The sequence below is a fragment of the Pungitius pungitius genome, chromosome 16 (assembly GCF_949316345.1).
Source record: "Pungitius pungitius chromosome 16, fPunPun2.1, whole genome shotgun sequence".
Lineage (NCBI taxonomy): Eukaryota > Metazoa > Chordata > Actinopteri > Perciformes > Gasterosteidae > Pungitius > Pungitius pungitius.
Window position 1 is genome coordinate 13,009,901 of NC_084915.1, and position 21,095 is coordinate 13,030,995.

The following is a 21,095-nucleotide window of genomic DNA, read 5'->3' on the forward strand; positions in this document are numbered from 1 at the left end:
AAAGTGAAGAGTTTACACAGGTAATAATGTCCTCAAACATCGAGTGGCGGTGCACTAAAATAATCCCCCGTCGTCCTGCTTTTTCACTGTTCCGCTTCACTCTTCTGGTAACGGCGACATATCTGCACAAGAAGAAAATCCTAAGCGATGCCGTGTTTTGTTTTTTTACATCCTGTTGTGGATTTCAGATAGGATGGAAAGTTATGGGCTTAGGTTCAATTGGATGTAAAACAGCCTTTGCACGCATTTTCAGCTGCTGTGGACTATGGGATCTGTGCCAACAGGGATCATATGACAGTAAATGTCATGATTCTGCATTCTGTTTGATACTGATCCTAACTACTGATAGCTGATGCTGACGCTTTTACATGCAAAGACGTTTTTCTTTTTTTAAATGGCACATGTGTGTTGTATTCTTCAGCTTTGCAATCAAGTGCTGTGCCTTGTGAGTAGATCCTTTGAGACGTGCCTCCTCTGGTCACCTGGCACTAATACTCCTGACGGGAGCCAGGAGCTCGCACTCACAGCTACGGGTGTCTTTGACATTGAACAACTTCTTGGTTGATGCAGATCTAAAGTCTGCATTTACATTTTTTTCACTCACCTGTTTAGATGTGGATTTTTGTTTTTTTCTATATATATATATATATGTATATATACGTATATAGATTATTTAAGAAATCCGTATGCTTTAATTGGAATCAGCTTAATTTGAACTGTCGCCCGACCGTGGAGTGATTGTTGACAGCTCGTAAAAACAGCTCAGATCAATGGAAAAAAAACAACTATTCCTAGTTCAACAGCATCTATTTGTTGCCAAAAGCATTCTGTAGCTGGTAAGACGGTGCACTTTTATCTGTGAGCAGCTTCCTGTTGTAGAAGACGAGTGATGATATTCATAGCGAAGACGAAGATTTTAACAGAGAGCATTTTTGAAAAGACAAAAGTAACCTTATTGAGCAATGAGCTCATTGTCAGGACGGATCTTTGTGCTGCGGTTTCACCAGCTGCTACTTTGAGATCCCAGTGTCTCAAAAAACGTTCGAGACAAAATAAATGATGTTTAAAAAAAGAAAAAAAAAAAGACTGAAACCATAACATTACATATGCAGCACTAATGCAGCGTATTGCCATTTCAAATCGGGGTTTGTCTATAGCCTCAAGCAGCACCGTATACAGAACACGACACTCCTAATGCTCCAGATGTTCCACATTAAACATTTTCTGCCATTTAACCAATGCAACACAGTATATGGGACTTGGAGTTAAATACAGATCAGACAGAAAAGTGCTCGGCGGTCTACTGATCCGGCCAATTTTCACATTAGGCCGGGGCTAACTGAATCAGTCGTACTGTACGTAATGACGGAGATGTTTGATAAGCAGCTTCATCCCACATTCTCATGAGCTGCACAATGCCCCAGCGACGGCGGGTCACTCAGTCGGGGAACGGCAGGAATGAGTTATCACGATATAGAAAGACGGGGGGGGGGGGGGTTTCTCGCCCGGAGACAGTTTTTCGTCCTTGCCAAGCAAATTAATCAAACTTTGTCCTTTGCCTGGAATAGTTACAGAAACACAGGACTGCACATCTCATCAGGCCCGTGAGCCAGATGTGTAACAGGGGTCTGCTCCATCCACAGGGTAACGTTTTAATGAAGACACAAGTCCATCAGACACTCCAGCTTTCGGACACACATGGTTAACGTTATACCGCGTCAAGGTTGGTCGTCACGGTCGTGTTGAGCGTTTGCAGCTTCTAGCATGCGTAACGCAAACTAAATTAACAAAAAAGAATCCCTCACATTGTCCAGAAACTTCTACAAAGGATGAAATGATGGTACTGTTCTAGCTTCCCCAGTGATGTATATTAGTTTCTCATGTCTCATAGTTCATACTTTGACGAAAAGAAAAAAAAAAAAAAACCTAAGTGCAATACAAGCACTTAAGTCCCTCGTACTCGAGATAATGCATCTAAATTTCACGAATTCCGCTTAGTGTTTTTCCAACTACATAATAAAGATTTATCACCAGTGGAAATAGAATAATTACTCTGAGACGAATGGTTATCTCATTTTCCATTACACTGCTGGAAAAAGTGTCAGGCAGCAGCGGCGGACCCTTCCCCGAACAACGGCCCGATTCTCCCCTTTTGAAGCGGAGGGGCAGCTGCAGACATGGACTATAAAAAACAAATTTGAGAATAGAAGCCTAACCGGCGTGTCAACAGCTCTTGCCTTGGGTAACAGTTGGAAACTTCAGTCCAGTGAGCGCTTCAAAAAAAAAAAAAAAAGTCACTTGATGAATTAACAATGGACTGCTCGAATTATTGAGTTAACGTTTCTGTTTTACTTCCAGGAGCTTAGAGAAGGAATCTGAGGCATGCCTTTGTATTTCCCCTTCTAGACAAAGTATCCCTGATTACTCCGGAGTTATGTCACTTCTCTGCACGTTGTCAAAAGACAAATTACATGGCGAGACAGCCCCGAGAAATGGGTTCTGCATGTGGGAATGGTCTTCAGGGCGCGCGCACGAGTCACCGTAACACAACATCTGCTCAAATAGATCATTTCAATAGCTTTCAACCACAAACAATATACTTTCCCTGAATAATGATCTGCCACATTGTTTACACGTGACTGAAAGCACTACTTCGCTCCCTCTGAACTCTGCAGACTTGCTACAAACAGGGTTTCACTTTTGCTGAATTAGGACCAAAAGCTGCCAAGTAATTAAAACTGGCACCCAAGCAACAGAACTGGTTAGTTTGGCGCATTGAGCATCGTCCACAGTCCCCAGGTTTTAACATTACATAACATTTCATTTTCTGTCCATCCCTGCCAGACAAACAGGATTCCTACTGTTTTAGTATAAATAGGTAATTATTAATGAATGCAATTCATAAAATGTATGAACAACTAAATGACAACAAGTTACCAGAATGAACACATAGAGAACCATCACATCTTGCAGTGCTAGAACCACCAACGTGGAAAGTCCAAAGTTTCATTTTGAAGGTTTACTGTCACAAAATCATTTCATTTAAAACTGCCGACAGCCTTGAACAGAATTACTTTTGCACAACTAATGCAGAATTCCTCGCCGTTGGTGGCCTCAGTGTTCGGTTCCGTGACCTTCGGTGGTCGTACTGCACATCGCTCTTTTGACGCTACTATGTGACTTTGTGTGAAAAAATGACTAGAAGGAATAAATCCCATTTGAACCATCGCCTGCTCTGCCCTCGTCTCACTGCATCCTTTCATCATAAAATAAAACAGAACAACTGATCACTTCCTTGACACTTGCTTTTAGTGAAGTTAATACAACTATTATAGGTATTAAGTTACAAAAGTGATATGGCCCATAGATTAACAACTGTAATTGCAATGGTTGTTCCCAAGTTAACTGTAGGCTATAGAAGAAAGCCAATGAGATGTTGGTAGATCAAACCAGATGGAATAATGTACTACACCCCAAAAAGTTGCTGCGAGGGAGACTTGTTATTCTGCCGGGTGCAAGATGTGGAAGCAGATGGACTCGGATCCATTTGCCCTCTCCCTAACCTCTGTGACGTAGGTCAACAGTTATTATTGTGTTACACTGCCAACTCACTACAAAAGAACCAAACATGATGAGAGGGGACCAGCGATTTCATTTCATCTGAAACAAAAAAAAGACGCTTTTATATTTCTAAATCTGGTTTGTGTCCAGACATTTTCTTTCTGGAACACGCTTCAAGAGACGTCTGGTCGCTCCCCAATTAGTGCTTTTGATCATCAGCTACGATGAGACTATCGCAGATTCACAGGTCACACACACTGCAATCCTGAAGCCTTTTGGCAAGGTAAAGTTGTATTACCGGGATTCACGATTAGTTTTCTAGTTTTTTTTTGTACCAGCAATGTTGTTACAGCAATTACATAAAAGCATGATCCTTCCTGAATGTTGAGCCATGATCGTCTGAGGCGTTTTCACCTCGTCTGACAACTGGCCTCCATGAAAATAACTGTTGATGAATAATTCAAGCAGCTCGATCTCTGTCTATTGAAAAAAAAAAAATGCATCTGCAATAAACTTAAAGCGCCAATTGTCTAACTGCACGACTAATTATAAAGCACCTTCACTACGCACGCAAACCCAGTGAGAAAACATGTCGAGTTTGGTCTTGAATGTAAGAGGGAGGGTGGATTACGACATGGTGAACAACACAAGGAACGTTGCTGTAGGTCATGAAGACTGTGCAGAGGAGAGGTACACATCCATGACACATTGTATCCATGACATTTTTGGCGTAATGCTCGTCTTATTCATATAAGTTTTTCGATGCCTCGGGGCTCTCGCCTCTCCAACAGGGACCCGCGTTTTGGCTCTTTCAAAGAAGTTCTCTGGCAAAGTACGGCACACGAGACAATACGGACCTGTTCCTGCGATGTTGACTGACAGAACATACAATTATACTTTGATACATCTCCGCACCAGCACTTGGACATGTGCACGCTATCACCCACAATGCAACATACAGCTGCATTTCATTTAACTTCACGATTTACTTATCTTTGCACGTTTATTTTCCGATGGCACTTTTTTAGAGTCAAATTGGAAAACTGTCCAAACTAAACCTGTGTAACATCATCATATATCCATATTTTGGTGGATGAGCACAATGTCCACGCAGAACCATGCAGGACACACAAAGGGCGCTAATCCCCACTTGTCTTGTTTTTTTTCGTCATTTGGCTCAGCAAAGCGAGCCCGATAACAGAATCTTTGATAATTCTTTGAGGAGAGAGGACAACAAAGGGTTGTATAGAGGAAGCTGGCACGCTGTGCTGACGCCGTACCCATGTCTACCCTCTTTACTGATAGAACGGCTCACGAATGGCTGAATTTCTGTTTGTGTGCAGACTTGTTTGGTGATATGATATATTGATAAACCGCATCCTCAATGAAGTGACGTCATTTGTGTAATTACAGGCTGGAGGGGTGGGTAGAGGATCTTTAAAAGCTGCGTTTGGCTCCTCTGCACGTCAAGTGTTGGCGTGTTGTCATCGCGGCCTACTTTGAACAGCTCCATTTTACAAAGGGCAGTGTTTTTTCACTATGGTTACCCACGGACACACAATGACGGCAAATCTTGAGTCATTTAATACACAATGTAAGATAAAACGGCTCTTAAAAGATGTAGATAGTTTATAGTTATACTTTTCAACAAAATCTGGGCTTTTAGTTTTACACTAATTCTTTTTTACAGTATAATGTACAGATCATTCAGTAACTCAGTTTCCTCTCTTGCCTTTGGATATATCTGGAACAAAAAAGCTCCGGGGATAGAGCGTTAATCCAACTTCTACGAGAAGAATAAATAATTAGAATTGCTTTCAAAGCTAGTTAAAACTGACGTTAAAAAGGGTCAGCTGACAGATGAACAACCAGTTGCTATTTTCAATGCATTGGAGAAATTCGGTGATAGCAAGGACGGTTTATTTAGACTTTGGGAGGAGAGAAAATAAAGCGGACCATGGCTCTTTGCTCTGTGCAGCTGTGCTCATCGATTATCAAAGACGGCAACAAAAAAATATCAGTTTTTTTTTTTTTCAGTCCGCTTTAGTTCAGGGAGAATTTAATCCCACATGTTTAAAGATCACAATCAAACTGTGAACAAGGACCGGCAAATATTTACATTCAACTTTTCAAGAGTGAATACAAAAAAATGAACCGCAAACCGCAAAAGAAGCCCATTTAAGCTGAAAAGAGGCTTAAGTTAAACATCTAGAAAACGCTAAACCCACTGTTGAGGGTTATCTATTGAAAGCTGACACTAGTCCCAACAGCGGGAACAAAATGGCTACCATCATCTAGACATGCTGTCTAAGATACAGTATCCTTTCACGCCAAGAATGAGCAGTCATGGAATTGTCCTCAAAGTGTCACTGAAACGGGGGCTGGGCTTCCCCGTGACCCGAGGTCAAACTACAGTGACATGCTGCGGCTTGTAGGATCAAACCCCGAGGCGGCCCACTGCTGCGCTGCTTTTGAATAATTAAGACGAAAGCAAGTTGAGCCACTGTTTGTGCTCGGAGATACTTTCGAAACCTGCGATATGTGGCGGAACGTTTGAGGGAAAAAAACAACAACTATGCAGTCAATTAAAATAAATTCTTTAAAAAAAGCACGATTGGAGCCAGTCATTCGTTTTCAGAGGGCTTCAAAAACAGCTGTGCTTTGGCTCTGCGGGGTCCAGAGCAGGTTTTAGCCCGAAACTTCCCATTGAGTAGTCACATTGTTGCATTTCCCTCTAATTCCAAAGTGCTGCCAAAACTAGATATGCCGCTACAAGCTGTCAACATCTGAAGACGGATCCATGCGTCAGGCTCGCGGCAAGCTTTGACAGGCAAGGGGATACTTACTTTGTCCCAGACTTCCGTGAAACAGTTCTACAAAGTTAATCTCACTTAATCATTCTCTCAAAAGACTCACTCTCTCCTGTATCTCTCACTCACACACACACACACACACACACACACACATAAAAGGAAATGTACATAAACAAGTATGTATTTGCAGGTACATAAAATGTTACACCAAAAAAACCCTCCAAAAAACACCTTTAATTTTTTTTTTACCTGTTGCGGGATCTTTCTCATTCTGTCCTTTACTTCTGTTAGGGCCCTTATTTTTCCCTTTCCTCTCTTTCCTCTTGGTCTCCGCCATGCTGTCAGAAGAAAGTATATCCTCTCAGGAGAGGACACGAGGGGGGGGTAAAAAAAACTGGTAGTCCTATTGGGAACGTGTGGCAAGTGGGCACCACGAGAATCTGAGTCTGTTAGAGCGTCTCTCCTGCTATACTCACACCCATCAACTCACGGGAAGGCCGGACTGGGAGGAGGAAGGGGGAGAGCGAGAGAGAGAGAGAGAGAGAGAGAGAGAGAGAGAGAGAAGAAGAAAAAAAAGGTAGAGAGCACTGCTCAAGAAGAGAGAGAATACAGGGGGAGGGAGGGGGGGAAAGAGGGAGGGAGCGACTAAGGCATTTCCCATTGCCTTCAAGCAATCAACTGTTCCCTTACTAGATCTAGTACGATAAGCAGAGGCTCTTCCAGGCCCTGCAGCCCCCCCCCCCCCCCACCACCACCACCACCACCCCCCTCCGTTGAGGACACACAGAGTCCTGGTCCACAGAGAAATGGAAGCTCTGTCCATTAAAAGTCTGTTTCTAGTTCCTGTACCCCGGGAGCATCTCCTCTTTTCTAGGGGCCTCTGACTAAATATTGCAGTGAGACCTCTCAACTTGTTGTTTTCGCCCCCCCCCCCCCCCCCCCCATCGCGACCCCACCCGGATACTTCAGGGCCAGGTTTGATGGTCGGCGTCCCAATAACACGACACATCTGGTACCGATTTGCGCCAAAAGAAGCGGTGCGCGAGGTGCCAAAAGTCAGATGGCAATCTGCGACAGACTGCTCCACGCATCATTTCACAGAATCTTCTCGCTCTCACCTCACTTGTCTGTCATTTCCACCCCCCCCCCCCGCCCCCCACCCCCCTACTCTCAGCGCCAAAAGCGAGTTGCAGCTTGTTGCCGGTTGCATCTCGCTCTCTCAGCGTCGCTGCTAGCCAGGTGTCGTCCATGTCCACGCAGGAGCAATGATTAGGATACCCTTAAAACAAGCTTTCATCTTTAAAGGAAAAAAAAAAACTTCCAGATGATGATACCAGACCTGTAAAAATCACATTTTTCCATTTTTGAAAAGTGAGTGGGCATCTCACCTTGTGTACTCTTATGTACGTCAATAGACAGTTTGAAAGCACAAAGGAGTAGGGCGAGGGGAGACTCGTATAAAGGTGGGGCAGGACGGAGCTGAGAGTCAGCGGCGGTGACTGCATTGAAGACTTCAAACTTTCCAAGTGGATCGTGGGCTCCGGCCGGGCCCGACCCAATCTGTCATGTAAACACGACTTCGACAATAACACTGCGGCCCCCTCTGTTTATCTTCATTGGACTAACACCAAACTGTGAATACATGACGGTCAAAGTACTATTTTAAGCCGCTCTATCAAACTGGCAAATGCTTTTTTTTTCTCTCTTTTTTTTCTTCTTCCTTCTAATTTCATGCTGAATGAACTCGTATGTACGGAAAAACAACGACAACAACAACAAAAAACAAAGAATAAACCCATCGAAACTAGAGCAAGGAAATGTGTCAATGAGTCATCTGCGGGGGCCCTCCCAGGGTTTGCCTCAGTTCGGCCCTCCGATGAGTCTCCACGTTTCCCTGGAGTAAGGGGGGGGGGGGGGGGGGGGAGGATTGTGACGGGGGCAGCGGAAAGGGTCACGTCTTAACAGGCCGGCACGCTCAACGGCCTCATCCGCGGGCAACGAAACTGGAGGGGGGGGAACGGGGAGGGGGGGGACGGGGGGGTCAAACCCGAAGCCACACATTGATACGGCTTCACGTCCGTATCTGGGGCCTAATCGGTCAGCGGCGATAACTGGGGGCTGGCAGCGGCTACGGTGCGCCAGAGACCTGTCCCTGCCTTCCCAACCCCCCCCCCAGCTCCAAAACCTCAAACATTTGCTTCCTCCTCTACCATTCAACAAGACGAGACTCGTTCCCCGGCCCGTGTCTCTGGGTGGGCGTACGTTTTTTTGCATGTGTCAGAAATGTGCGTATCTGTGACATCATGGCACTTCCTCCGGATGATGGAATGTAGATCTTGAAGACTGCGCGCCGCTCACTGCTCCCCCCCCCCCCCCCCCCCAACCGACGTGCTCCTGCAAGCGCCGACGGGGGTCTCGAAGCGGAGCCACAGAAGATGCAAATTAGAGAAATGTGACATTGGCTGACATGAGTTATGAGGGCGTAGCACGCACGCACACACACACACACACACACACAGCATTGGGAACAAGTTAACCTCGAGGGTTGGAGTGGTCATCAATATGCGGCTATTGCGTCTTCTGAACTGTGAGCGAATTCTAAAGTTTGCATCATGTGGCTTTGTCCCAGTTGGCTGTTACTTAAAACATGGATATGCAAAATAAATCTCTTGAAATGAAGCTTTTTGTTTGTGTGAAGAGCCTTGAACAAGGTACCACTTTGAGTGTCTGAAGGCCATGAAGGACACTTTTTTGACACTCTTTTTTTTGTTTCTAGTCCACTCAAAAGCATCTGGTGTTTCTCCAAAAGCCGCGTGCCGTCCCCGGATCAGGGTCTGGAGGTGATGGGGCACGGTGTGGGCCAGTGTGGGAGGGGCATCACTCGAGGGGGCCAAGCCCTAAAAGTTTGACTCATAAACGTCCTGCAGGCCCCATCTCTGCCTGCCTCCTAATCCCCGAAGAATAACATTCCCACCTGCTAATAGTCACCTTTCAACGAGACATCTGCTTCAACGAGGTGGGACGTCAGAGCAACACATGCAGACCGCTCGGTGACTTGAATCAAACGCTGCACACCCAACAGTGGGCCCAGTGTATGGTGGGGTACAGAGAGAAATGCAGTGCGAGGGTCTGTGGCGTGAAAGGACTTACGGACAGCCACGACACAAATCAATGGTCGGAGACATCTGGAGGCCCGGGGAAAGGGCTCTTTATTCGCAAGGTCGTCTGTGCCAAGGTCAACTGAGATTCCAAATCGGAGTGTTACTGATGACTCTGCTCAGCAACAGCTGAGCTCAGGAGCACACACAGAGAGAGAGAGAGAAAGAGAGAGAGGGAGAGAGGGAGACGCCAAATATCACATCCACAGTCTCGTGTACAAAAGAGCAAACAGATGGGCGAATTCAAATCAAGCACGGCTGCTTGGTTCAAAAGCACAGAGGAAACAAGTGTTAAACAAGGAAGTGATCCTGGGTGGAAACGGCTCTTTGACGTTCCCGCAGCCCATTGCTGTCACCATGGTAACCGCAGTCTTAAGGGTAGCAACTAGAGTCTGTGAGAGAGATGCGGAAGGGCGGATTGAGGATGAGAAAGAGGGGTAGATAGACAAGAAAGGATGCAAGTGACAAAACGGGAGATAATGTGTAAGAAATATTATTGAAAATTTAAAAAAAAGGGAACACAGGAGAGTGATGATGACAGAAAGAAAGAAAGGAACACGGGGAGAGGTATCCGCTGAGCAGCTGCAGCCCGGCCACTGTATCGCTGCATAAGAGAGATGTCCACGAGTAAGTCTGTGCCAAGCCTGCTGGGAGGCACTGCGGTAGCATTTCGGGGAGAGGGAGACACGACAAACACCAGCACTGAGCGCGCTGCACTCTCAAGGCCACGGAGAAAAGAAAAAGGTTTCAGCTCTTTAGCCTCTCGTCGTTTGTTCAGTTCTCCGCCTCCATCGCAGCCTCCTGAATGGTGAGCACACATCGCACCACCAGAGCCTCCCCCCGATGGATGGATGGATGGATGGATGGATACTGATGTGTCAGATCAGTGATTGATCCCAATGGCAGGAGGAATCGCTCCCCACTTACGGCCACGCTGACTCATATTGTGACAGGTTTGATTGGGGCCGAGAGGAACAAGAGATGAGCATAGCAACTCATCAGCCAATGGGGCATGATACTGCAATAGCAGACCAGCGCGCACACACACACACACACACACACACACGCTGCCGGAAGTGATCTCCGTGCTTCTATACTTGTACCAATAGTCTTCCACGACTGGGTGGTTGCCAGAGCTGCATCACAAATGACAGCCATCCATTTGTGTCAGACCAGCAATTAAGCTTGAGTTGATTTATACGATTTTTTTTTTTTTTGTGGTGCTATTTCTTGTTCTGCGGGCAGGGGGACAGACCCGCCCATGCAGAGACATAAGACTGAAAAGCACACAATCATGAAACGCCTATTTTTGCTACCAGCGGCGGATGATTGATAATGCTTGTGGACCCGGTAGAATCTGTGGTACCTGGATGTCAATTGAAAATTTCCACTTCCTCTTTGATAAAACTTTTGGGGGGGGAAAAAGAAAAAGTTGACTACATCCTGATTCCTATCTTTCTTCCCTGATAACAAAGAGCCTTCCATTTGGACTAATAATAGCTGCGATATGAAAATAGCTGAGAAACTTTGAATGACAGATGCTGTGTGAGCATGACTTTGATGATCCTCTTAAACAAAAAAAAACAAAAAAATCTTCTCATTCCCTCTGTAATTTTCCTCTTTAAAATCTCCCTCTCTCTACGTCTCCCTCCCTTCAGTCCAAGCGAGAGATAAAGAGGTTTGTGTGACTGATCAGATTGACTTGAAGATAGCGGCTGGAAGCGGATCTCCTTCCACCTCCACGTTGTGCTCTTCCTCTGCTGCTCTTGCCCAGATGAAAAAAAAGACAAACAAGTCTCCCACTCGCTCTCACAGTTTATCAAACACACACCCACATAGAACCACGTCTTCGCGCAAACACATACGTGCGCTCCTCACCAGAGAGAACAACACGCACTCAGCCTAAGTGGCCTCGGGCCGACGAAGTATACGCTGTCACACTCGAACACAAACAAGCCCCCTCAAACACACGCGAGCACACACGCACACGCATACAAACACACAGGTGCATCTGCGTGTAAATAGATGAAGCACGCGGGGCAGTGATGCGTTCAAAAAAAAAAAAAACGGACCAGATTTCCACTCCTAATACAAACCACCCCCCCCCCCTGTATTTTGATTACAAAAGACGCATCTGATTCACAGCATTACACCGGGCTCGTGACGTGCGCACTCGTTTGCCATTAAAAACTTTTTTTAAACATCCTACCTGTCGTCATTGTATATCACGTGTGAAAAAACATTGGGAGTATAAATCCAAGAAGCTACAGAGTCTTAAGAGAGTTTATGATATTTCCGAAGAGCCATAATTTGATGGACAATGACACCATTCACAATCAAATGAGTTCACTAAACTTGTTTGATCAATTCCAGTGGTAAATAACTATTTGAAATGAATCCATGATTCATGTCCCTTTTAAATCACCCATTAACGTGTCGTGCATGTCGAAAATCCACTTCAAGCTTCGTGTAAATCACTACAAGGGAAAACAAGGGGAGGTTGTGCTCTTATCAGCCCCCCCCCTCCCGTTGAAAAACATGTGTGCATCCGCTCTTCGCTCGGCATTCTTCACATCGAATCAAATTCCTTCTGCGCTCTGCACTTCTCCTTTATCTCCAGAATGTGCTTTTAGAGCAGCGTAAACATGTCACGATGGGGACACTATGCGGAGTCTCACCCAGAGTGAAAGCAGCTTCTTGGTCAAATCATTTGCAATCTTTTTTTTTTTTATTTTATTTTTTTGCCTCTCATGGCTGAGTTTGGGCTTATCACCAGTGTGTCTTATCTCTTTGTTTATTTTTCACCAATGGCTTCTCCTGGGGAATAAAAAAAAAAAAAAAAACAGGCCACTACGCATGTGTAAGCTTAGATCACGCTTCGGCGGCATAAGCCCCGTTCAAGGCGGCCTCAGACGGAGTGAGCTTGATGGGGGAGGGGGGGCGAGAGCGAGGCCTCACGCCGCGGCTCTCCGGCAAGTCCGGCCCGGCCGACAGGAAGCCGGATTCCGCGGTCAAGTCACCTCAGGGGAGGGAGAAAAAAAACCTCGCCACCCTCCCAAGAGGGCAGTCAGACTCTCCCGCCAAGCACGCCGGGGACTGACAGACCGTGGTTCTCAACGGAGGAAGTTAAAAGCTAGCTGAAGCTGTAATTGTTCTAAACGGGCAGAACCCAGTGCGGCTTGAGCAGCTTACAGCCGAAGGAGGAGCGGCGCAACAGCTTTAGCCTCAAATCTAATACTTGAGTTGTAGCCAACGGCGTATTAATTGTTGCAAAACAAAATGAACTGATCCGAGTTGAGCAATGGCTTCGTCAGCTCGGCTCTACGGACTTCTGACAGGAACCTGCAACTTCATCAGGTTTGAAACACAGCGCCTTCCCGGCCTTCGGCTACATTAGCGGAAACAGCGCTGCAGGGACCTTCTGTAGCGCTGCTCTTACTGGCTTTTCGTACGACGGACCTGTGAGGAATTTTACTTTCTCATTTAAAGGGTAAAACATCATCTCCCCCCCCACCCCCCCCAAGAGTTAAGGGCTATCAATATCACAAGGGAAATATATTCCTCTTTTGTCTGCATTAGCTGCAGTGAGGTGATGGTTAGTGTGGGCCAGCTGGGACACATCTCAGTTCACCCGTGCACGCGCACACTCTCTCTCTTTCACACGCACGCGCACGCACACACACACACACACACACTGAAGCTCGCTCTGCGCCGCTCGCTATCTCTCAACAACAAGCCGAGCGGGGACCAGACGGAAAGAGGTCCTATTTGTGCAGGAAGATAAATACACTTCTGCACCCAGTCCTGTCCCCTCCAGATTAGAGCAACACAATAATGAGCAGAAGCACTGGTGGAAGGTCAGAAAAGAAAAAGAAAAAAGCAAGCGTAAAATGGATAGAGTAACAGCCTACTACCAAAACACTCACCCCCGCACACATGCATGCCGGAGTGATCGCCGACAGACACGCACGTCCTTTTTATTTATTTATCAGAAGTGTTGCCTGAATTAGCAACAGCATTGCGTCCATCGCACTTTGCATGTGAATTTAAATCATCAAGTGTGTTGTTTGTCCCTTGCAAAATATAGACAATTTTTTATTTTTGATGCTCAACGTGATGATGTGCAGGTCGTATTCCCGAACATCTCACTCTGGAAAAGTGCCAGCAACAGACAGCACGCACGGGTCACTGTGGGTGTCATGTAGCCGGTCACCCTGTTAGCGGGATGACGATAAATCAAAATGTGTCTAAATAATCCCCGTACGTTCTGTAAATATCCAGGAACGTGTGGGTCGAGTTGTTTACAAGTAGTTGAATGAGTCAGCAGTGTCATAATCTTTTATCTTCTGCTCCTCCTCTGTGTTACGTCAAGGAAGGTATCGCTCAATCCCAGGGCCGCACAATTCATCCCCGCTACAACTATGAAAGCACGTTTACCCTTAAAAAAAAAAAGCGACCCCTTCACTGTTGAGGGAAACATGATTTGGACCTGGTCCACTTGCAAACACCGCCAACGAGACCATTCCGTTCGGTTTTTAAAGTATTTTCATGTTAAGACACACACATCAATCCACACCTACAACATACCTGAGGAACAAACCTTCTCTCAGGATATGCGCTGTGTGTGTGTGGGGTGGGGGGGGGGAGACATGACTGGACACGTCCGTAAAACACACCAGGAGGCGCCCAGCAGGAGTGCCGGCAGCCCCTCTTTTCAACACGCTGCGCACACACACACACACCCACACACCCATGGTCCTTTCGTTCCCTATCGTTTCGTTGAAGTTCCTGTCATGGACACTGTCAGCTTTCTCTGGACATTTATAAAAATGAAAAAAATTAAAAGACTTTTATATTTGAGTTTTGGACAATACATGCACTATTTCCTTCAGGATTACATCACGCTTATCAGGTTTGAAACACTCCAAAAAAAAAAAAAAAAAGTCATCTCAAAACTAACGAAGGGAAACGTGCATATGCTTGTCGACACTGAATTAAAGCAAATGCACTGAAATTTAGGCAATTACCCAAAGAAAAACACACCCAAACACAGGCAAGCGTCACAGACGTGGGAGGAAAAAGTTCTTATACTGTGTGCGTGACTTGATTCACTCTGAAGATACACCTGACAAATAGAATATAGAGAGACATAAAAACATTGTTGAAAGGTACAACATGGGGGTGACCATAGTTTGACAGCATGCCAGTTGCAGTAAATTCTCAGTTTACCATCTAATTGCCGTTTCAGATATTCCAATCATAACATTCTCAAATCTACCAATAAAACCAGGAGTCGACGCGGACCCCGGAGCGTGGGGGGGAGGGGGCTGATGAAGGGGCCTGGGGGCCTACATGGAGATGAATGCCAGCGAGTGAGCCTGCAGCGAAAAAGGTCATCTCCTGCAGCCGTCCTCCGGTGAAAAGGAGCCCCCCTGCAACGACGACACCCAAAACGACGAGCGGGTGTCATGCACGAAATCCAATTTTGCAAGCTTCGTAGTGGGGAAAACGGCGCCGACTGACACCTACACAGCCCTTTCGAACGGCATCACCGAGGCACCTCTGGGCGAACGCCACCAGATGCGCGGCAGAAATGTGGCTCGCCGAAAAAAATGCAGACTTGCTCAAGCTTTGACTTGTGTGCTTCGTCAACATTGCCAACAAGGCGATTTTGTGCAACATTGCACCATGAATAACCTGCAGCGGTGCAGGACATTGACAGCGTTAAGCTGTTTACACAAACCTTTGACAACCCGCGTTTTAGGATGGCAGACAACATCCATAAAACGCTCTGTGGAATATTATGGAATGTGTTTATTGTAGTGCTGCGCCCACAGCTAGAAAAGATCTACAGGTGAGGGAACAGGAAAACGTGTGCCCGCCAGCTGCACCCTTCCTCCTGGGAAGGAGCAATGGTAGGTTACCGCTACACAACATTCCAAAAAACAGTGTTATACAATTATACGGTTCATAAAAAGTATCAGTCAATTGTGCATGTGAGCTGGGGTCAGTATGAGAGATGTGTGTCTTAAATCAGGTTTCAGATCCAGGTGAGCTGGATTGATCCGGCGCTGGGTTACTGATCAATAACGGCGCGTTAAATAGATGTAAACAAAAGCATGCATATGGGAGAATTATTGGCAGCGTTTTAACACAAATATTGGTCAATCTGTCGAACACATTTAGAGCATGAAAACAATTTGGAATTGAAAACACAAACCACACACGGATGGAAAAAAAAAAAACGTTTTATGAATGGGAGAGAATGATTTTTTTTATGGTTGCAAAATGACAAATTCATGGTCATGCATCTATTTTCTGGATTTTCTCCAGCGATTAATTCTGTTACAATTTGTGACTGTAACGGGTTAATTTTGTCAACAGCCTTTAATGCTGTGCACAGGAAAAAAAAAAACATTTTAAATATTTAATTACATGCACTGGCTGCAGCCTGTAAAAGAAGAGTATTGCAGCCCAAGATAGCTGCAAATTACTGAATGATTCAAAAGGCAGAGTAAACTTCCACTGCCTTCACGAGGCAGAAGGATACAAGCCGTGAAGAGCAGGCCAAAACGAACAGTTGCATCAGGGCATAAATACCAAACCCCCCCCCATTATAGAGCAGGTTTTGTGTTCCACGCATTTTGCGATTCATCTCGGAGGGATATTTTTTTGTTCAGTGTTAACAACGATTTATTTCCACACAACAGCTCGACGTTATTACCGGACCTCTTTTTAACCTCCGTCCAAAGCTGAAGTCGATGGCCTCTCCCCGAGGGACACCATCATGGTCGGTTCAGTCCAAAAGGAGCACACGGGCTTACAAGTATTAAAAAAGCACAGCAGTAGCATTAGAAAGATGGCTTCCTTTAGTGAACCAAGTACGACCCGAGTGGCAGTGACTCTCAGTTGTGTGCATATCTCACCGGGGGGGGGGGGGGGGGGGGGGGGCAGGGGGGCTGTGGGCTTTTGGGTGTTTTTGACACAGCTCCAGACGCAGGGGCAGGAAGTCTAACAACTGCAGCGGCATTCCCAACGGACGAGTCCCTGTTAACTTTTTGTGTGTTTCTCCCGCTTCCCGATCCTGATCATATACTGCCTCATTGTGGTGAACCCAACATTCTTCAGTGGGCTGAAGAAAAAAAAAAAAGAGCCGAGGGACAGCATTTGAACTGGGATCACAGAGGCTAATGCCAAATAATGGAATGGTTTTTATTTATTTATTTTTAAGAGTAATGTTTCGTTTGGTTGGACATTCAATGCAATTTCTTCTTTGTCAACTCGGGTTGACATTAATGGTTACCGATCAAATAGCTGCGTGCTGATTGACCGTTAAAGTAGGGTCCAAAATCTAAACTATGTGAAGAACAAAATTATATATTTGTGCAGTGTAATTGTATCGTGCCTGCGATTTAGGGACAAGGGACTAAGAAGGGAAGCCTATATACAGCTTAATACTCTGGAAATACATTGTCAACCTCAAGGTGGATGCAGCTGTGGAATCACACGCAAACACCAAATGATCTCATGGCATAACACTGATAAGATTAGACAAATGATCTCATGGCATTAAACGGATAACGTGAGAAAAATCCATATGCAATTTTACTACCAACCCCCACAAGTGTCCCCTCCAAGATTACCAAAAATTCTGTTTTGCAGCTCCAAAAGCAGCTTTCATCCCATTTTATGAAGTTAAGCCAGAGATTATGAAGATTATTGGTTGTGACATTATGTACTAACTGTAAAACTAATCTGCATTCTAACCACCAGCCGACCCGGCCCGGCTCCTCTGTTGGTTACAGCTGGCTGAAATCAGACAAACGGTACCGTAGAGGATACCGATGATGGTGTAATACACAAAGCAGTGTTTCTGTAACGAGACTGTATGTGGCCTCGGTTAAAACAAGTTAAGCAGTAAGTGAAATCTCGGCTCCCTTCTCATTGATCCGGTCAGACTCTTACCTCACTGTTCCTCAGGAACGGACAAATATTCGAAGTTGTGTAAAAGAAATAATTAAAAAAAAAATATCAAGCCTTCAACTGCATGGCATTGCAGACTTGATCTCATTGATCTCATCCGGCTGAGTTGAGAGTAATCCCATTATTCTCCGCGAACCCCGGCATAGTTCTGCATTACAGCGTCCATTCGTAATCATCCAAAGCACGGAGTGTGTGAAATAACAGGACACGTCTGGCAGTCCGTCATGGACACGTCTGTCACAGTGCAGCGGTCAAACCCCCCCCCCATGGAGAGCTGAACTCACGTTAAACCCCTCACAGCGGCTGCTAGTGTTGAAGTGAGGTGTTGAAGCTGATTAAGGGAGAATTAGAAAGTGACGACAACTTAGTTCGGTGTCATAATCACAGCTTTTGCAAGCAAACCGTCGTATTTTCATCAGACGTGGCTCTTTGTGGTGGTTGCTGCCTGTCGAGTGGAACCAGAGGTCTTTGGCTTACTGCCGTCTAGTCTATAGGTTGTATCTTAAGAACACAATCTTCTTTTCACTTTCCATTAGGTCATTTTTTAGGAATGCAATCCAGAAAATCTCCCTAAATCTCGGTAAGTTCCTGTTGGAATTCCAGAGCCTCAACATGAACTTTGGAGCAGTATAACAATACAATTGGTATTTAAAAAAAATGGGTATTAAACTGAATACAGGGATATTAATCAGAAACAACCTGATCTGTTTGAGACACTGGCAGCTGGTATGAGGAAGAACATTTCTTTAACGCGAGCCTGTGTTTGCATATATTTGTTGTAATCTACCTCCATCAAAAAGGTAGTTTCATTGTCATGGAGGTAAAAAGGACACAGATGATCCCTGCCTAAGGCCAAACAGGTATACAATTGACTTACTGACTTAGTGGATCACATACAATAAGTTGTGTGTAGTCCGATGATGAATAGTTAAGTCAATAGTCGTGTGTGCAGAACACGCATGAGCCGCGTATCTAAAGATTCAAAGCAAACTGCTGCCTGACTTTGGTACAAAAAAATAGAAAAGCCAATGCACAGCGACAACAAGAAAAAGAAAGTAGCAGTGAGGGCACGGCCACATTTTGAGCCCAAATAATTTTTTCGCCTGTCACACCAGGGGCCGCATCAAAACGGATCCGGGAGAGGTGAGAGGTCGGACTTTCAAATGAACCCCGCAGCGGTCGGGTCGGTTTGAAGCTAGAGGAAAGAATCTGGTGTCAAACTAAACAACCTGGAGTGGGTTTGAATGAGGGGAGCAATTTGGAGGATTTAGTCCCCCTGTCCTCAAGTCCTAATGGCGGGGCCTACCAGGCGGCTGATCTTACAAGGAAAAAAAGGTTAAAATCAATTGAATTACCCCAACATTAAGCCACTTTGCCTTCACCAAATGGGAGACAGACAAAGATAACGACTAATCAGCTAATGCAAAAGCCCCTCGTGAGCCGAAACCCAAATGCAGGACTTGGTAGAGAGCAAAAGAAACACTCAAGGAGATTTAATATTGGACTTACATTCATAAAGTGGCCAGAAACAAGACTCCAAATGAAGGCTAATGCTGCCTTGTGTTCCCTGATTCTGTTAGGGAGCGGTTTTCTGACACATATCTAAGGCTAAACTTTATCTGTGCCCCTTCCAAACTATTGATATTAATCACGTTTCGACATCCAACATTGCCTTTTTTGGACCTCGCTTTGGCGTGCCCGGATATTAACAAGCACAATGTTAGGTTGGCTCGTAAAAGAAAGAGACATTGGTTAGCGTGGACCAAGTTCATTACTCATACTGATCACATCGATGGTGTTTATGGACTCTCAGTTTCATATGCCACAGATGTCAATGTTTTAAACTTCTGCCTAATTACATTTAAAAAATCCAATGAATTTGAAACAAAGGGGGTGAGCTATTCTACTGCAATCCATGGTATTCACATACAAACGTAGGTAATAGCGGCAAAATATTTTGCACATTTTAAATTTGTTTAATTATTTTATACAAGCACCAATCAGTATATTTCTCACTATACATTGAGCATCATGATTTTCTTTTCATAACAAAATCAACAAAATAAGAAAAATTTGATCCAATTTTTTTTTGAATTTTTAGATGGACGACAAAGCCTAGACTCATCCATGGGATTGAAAGACTGACTGATTGGGACTTTATGCATATTACGAGGGGGAAAATGTGTGAGGACAGTTGCTGAAATTGTCCGTGCCCTTTTCACTTCATATGAAATAAATATAGAGGAGGCTGCGTTGAAAGAGTAGAGCGAGCGAGTCGAGTGTGAACATATGAAACAATGCCGAAAATAAAAAAAACACACAACAGTGGAGACAAATCCACCCAGTTCTTGCTGGTCAATCTCATTAGGCCGTTCCTCTGCCACGGCCATTCTTATCCCAACAAATCAGTGCCCTTGTCCCAATCAACACAATGTTTTTCCTCACTGGCCTCGAGTGCGCTGTAACAACCGGCCGGCAAATGCTCGTTCTGCCGGGTAAACGTGTGGTTTAACGACAGGAGCCACCAGCCGCTGTCGTCCGTGTTCTAGGCCTAGAAAAAAAAAAAAAAAGAAGATGCACAGCTCGGGGCAATATTCTGCTTGTCCACCAGCTCAATGCAGCAGCAGCTGCTACCTGCATAGAATGGGACCTCACAGTAACGGAGGAGTGATACAAGTGTGCGTCCACAGCAACAGTGTTGCACTCGTCTGCTTCAGGGACATAAACGGCCCTAATGAGCAATAAATAAATCTGCAGAGTGAGAAGTATGAAGGCGGTTTAATGGCGTGTTACTCCTCGACTTAGAGGACCTTTTTTCTTTGTGCACACGTGTTTGCACTGGCAGGATGGTCCCACTCGTTTGCACACACACACACACAAAATTAAATGATGTTGGTCTCTTCCATAAGGTAAAAAAAAAAAAACTCAACTATCATGATGCAACAACAGCTAATGGAAATGGAAGACTATCCAAAGTGTGGAACTGAAGAATGGGGCCAGGTAACGGCATTTCAGGAAAGCTGTAGTCAGACGTCATAAAGTCCTCTGCATAGCAATTGTCTCGTATTTTTTAAATATTTGTTTTAAAGAACACGTGCCTGGATTCCATTCTGGTGCATTTACTCTTAAAGAAGATGGTGTTGTTTAATGTGACATGTCACAAAGTAGCGCTGCACTTCCAGGAAATACTCAGTACAAGTACTGAGATGTACAGTCTATACTATACTTCACCGTACACCGTTTAGCAGTTCCAGTCGGATGCAACGTGATCCGCTTGAGACACCGGCAGCATGTATGAGCGGAAAGATTTGATCGTGTGCACATTAAGCTGTGTTCGCATTTTATTTTATTCTATCTAGAGAAAAGTATTTCTTGGTGAATTCTTTTCCTCTTTGGTAGGAACCCAGAGCTCCGAGCTGTGTCCTGGAGGAAAGGGTGCACTTGAGTTAGGCTGTTGTTCGGGTAGCCGAAACACACCAACTGCATCGCTTTAAGAGCTGTGCAGTGAGTGCGTTCAGTCCCCTGGTTCACACACACACACACACACACACACACACACAAGCAAGTGAACAACAGGGAT

At 45.2% G+C, this 21,095-nt stretch overlaps 1 protein-coding gene across 5 annotated transcripts in view; it reads right to left on the reverse strand.

Moving 5' to 3' along the window:
* The window catches only part of nrg2a (neuregulin 2a), a 53,108-nt gene that overhangs the window by 29,614 nt on the left and 2,399 nt on the right, over positions 1-21,095 (reverse strand). Inside the window, exon 1 of one of the 5 annotated variants that reach the window (XM_037467586.2) lies at positions 16,262-16,395. The exons of 3 other annotated variants lie outside the window; for them this stretch is intronic. Coding sequence is in view for 1 of the 2 variants with exons in the window: in XM_037467584.2 (XP_037323481.2) it covers positions 6,624-6,711 (88 nt within the window). In the remaining variant the exon portion in view is untranslated. Of the gene's footprint in view, positions 1-6,623; positions 6,843-16,261; positions 16,396-21,095 lie in introns of those variants that run through there. One more of the 5 variants, XM_037467584.2, reaches the window with a different exon arrangement.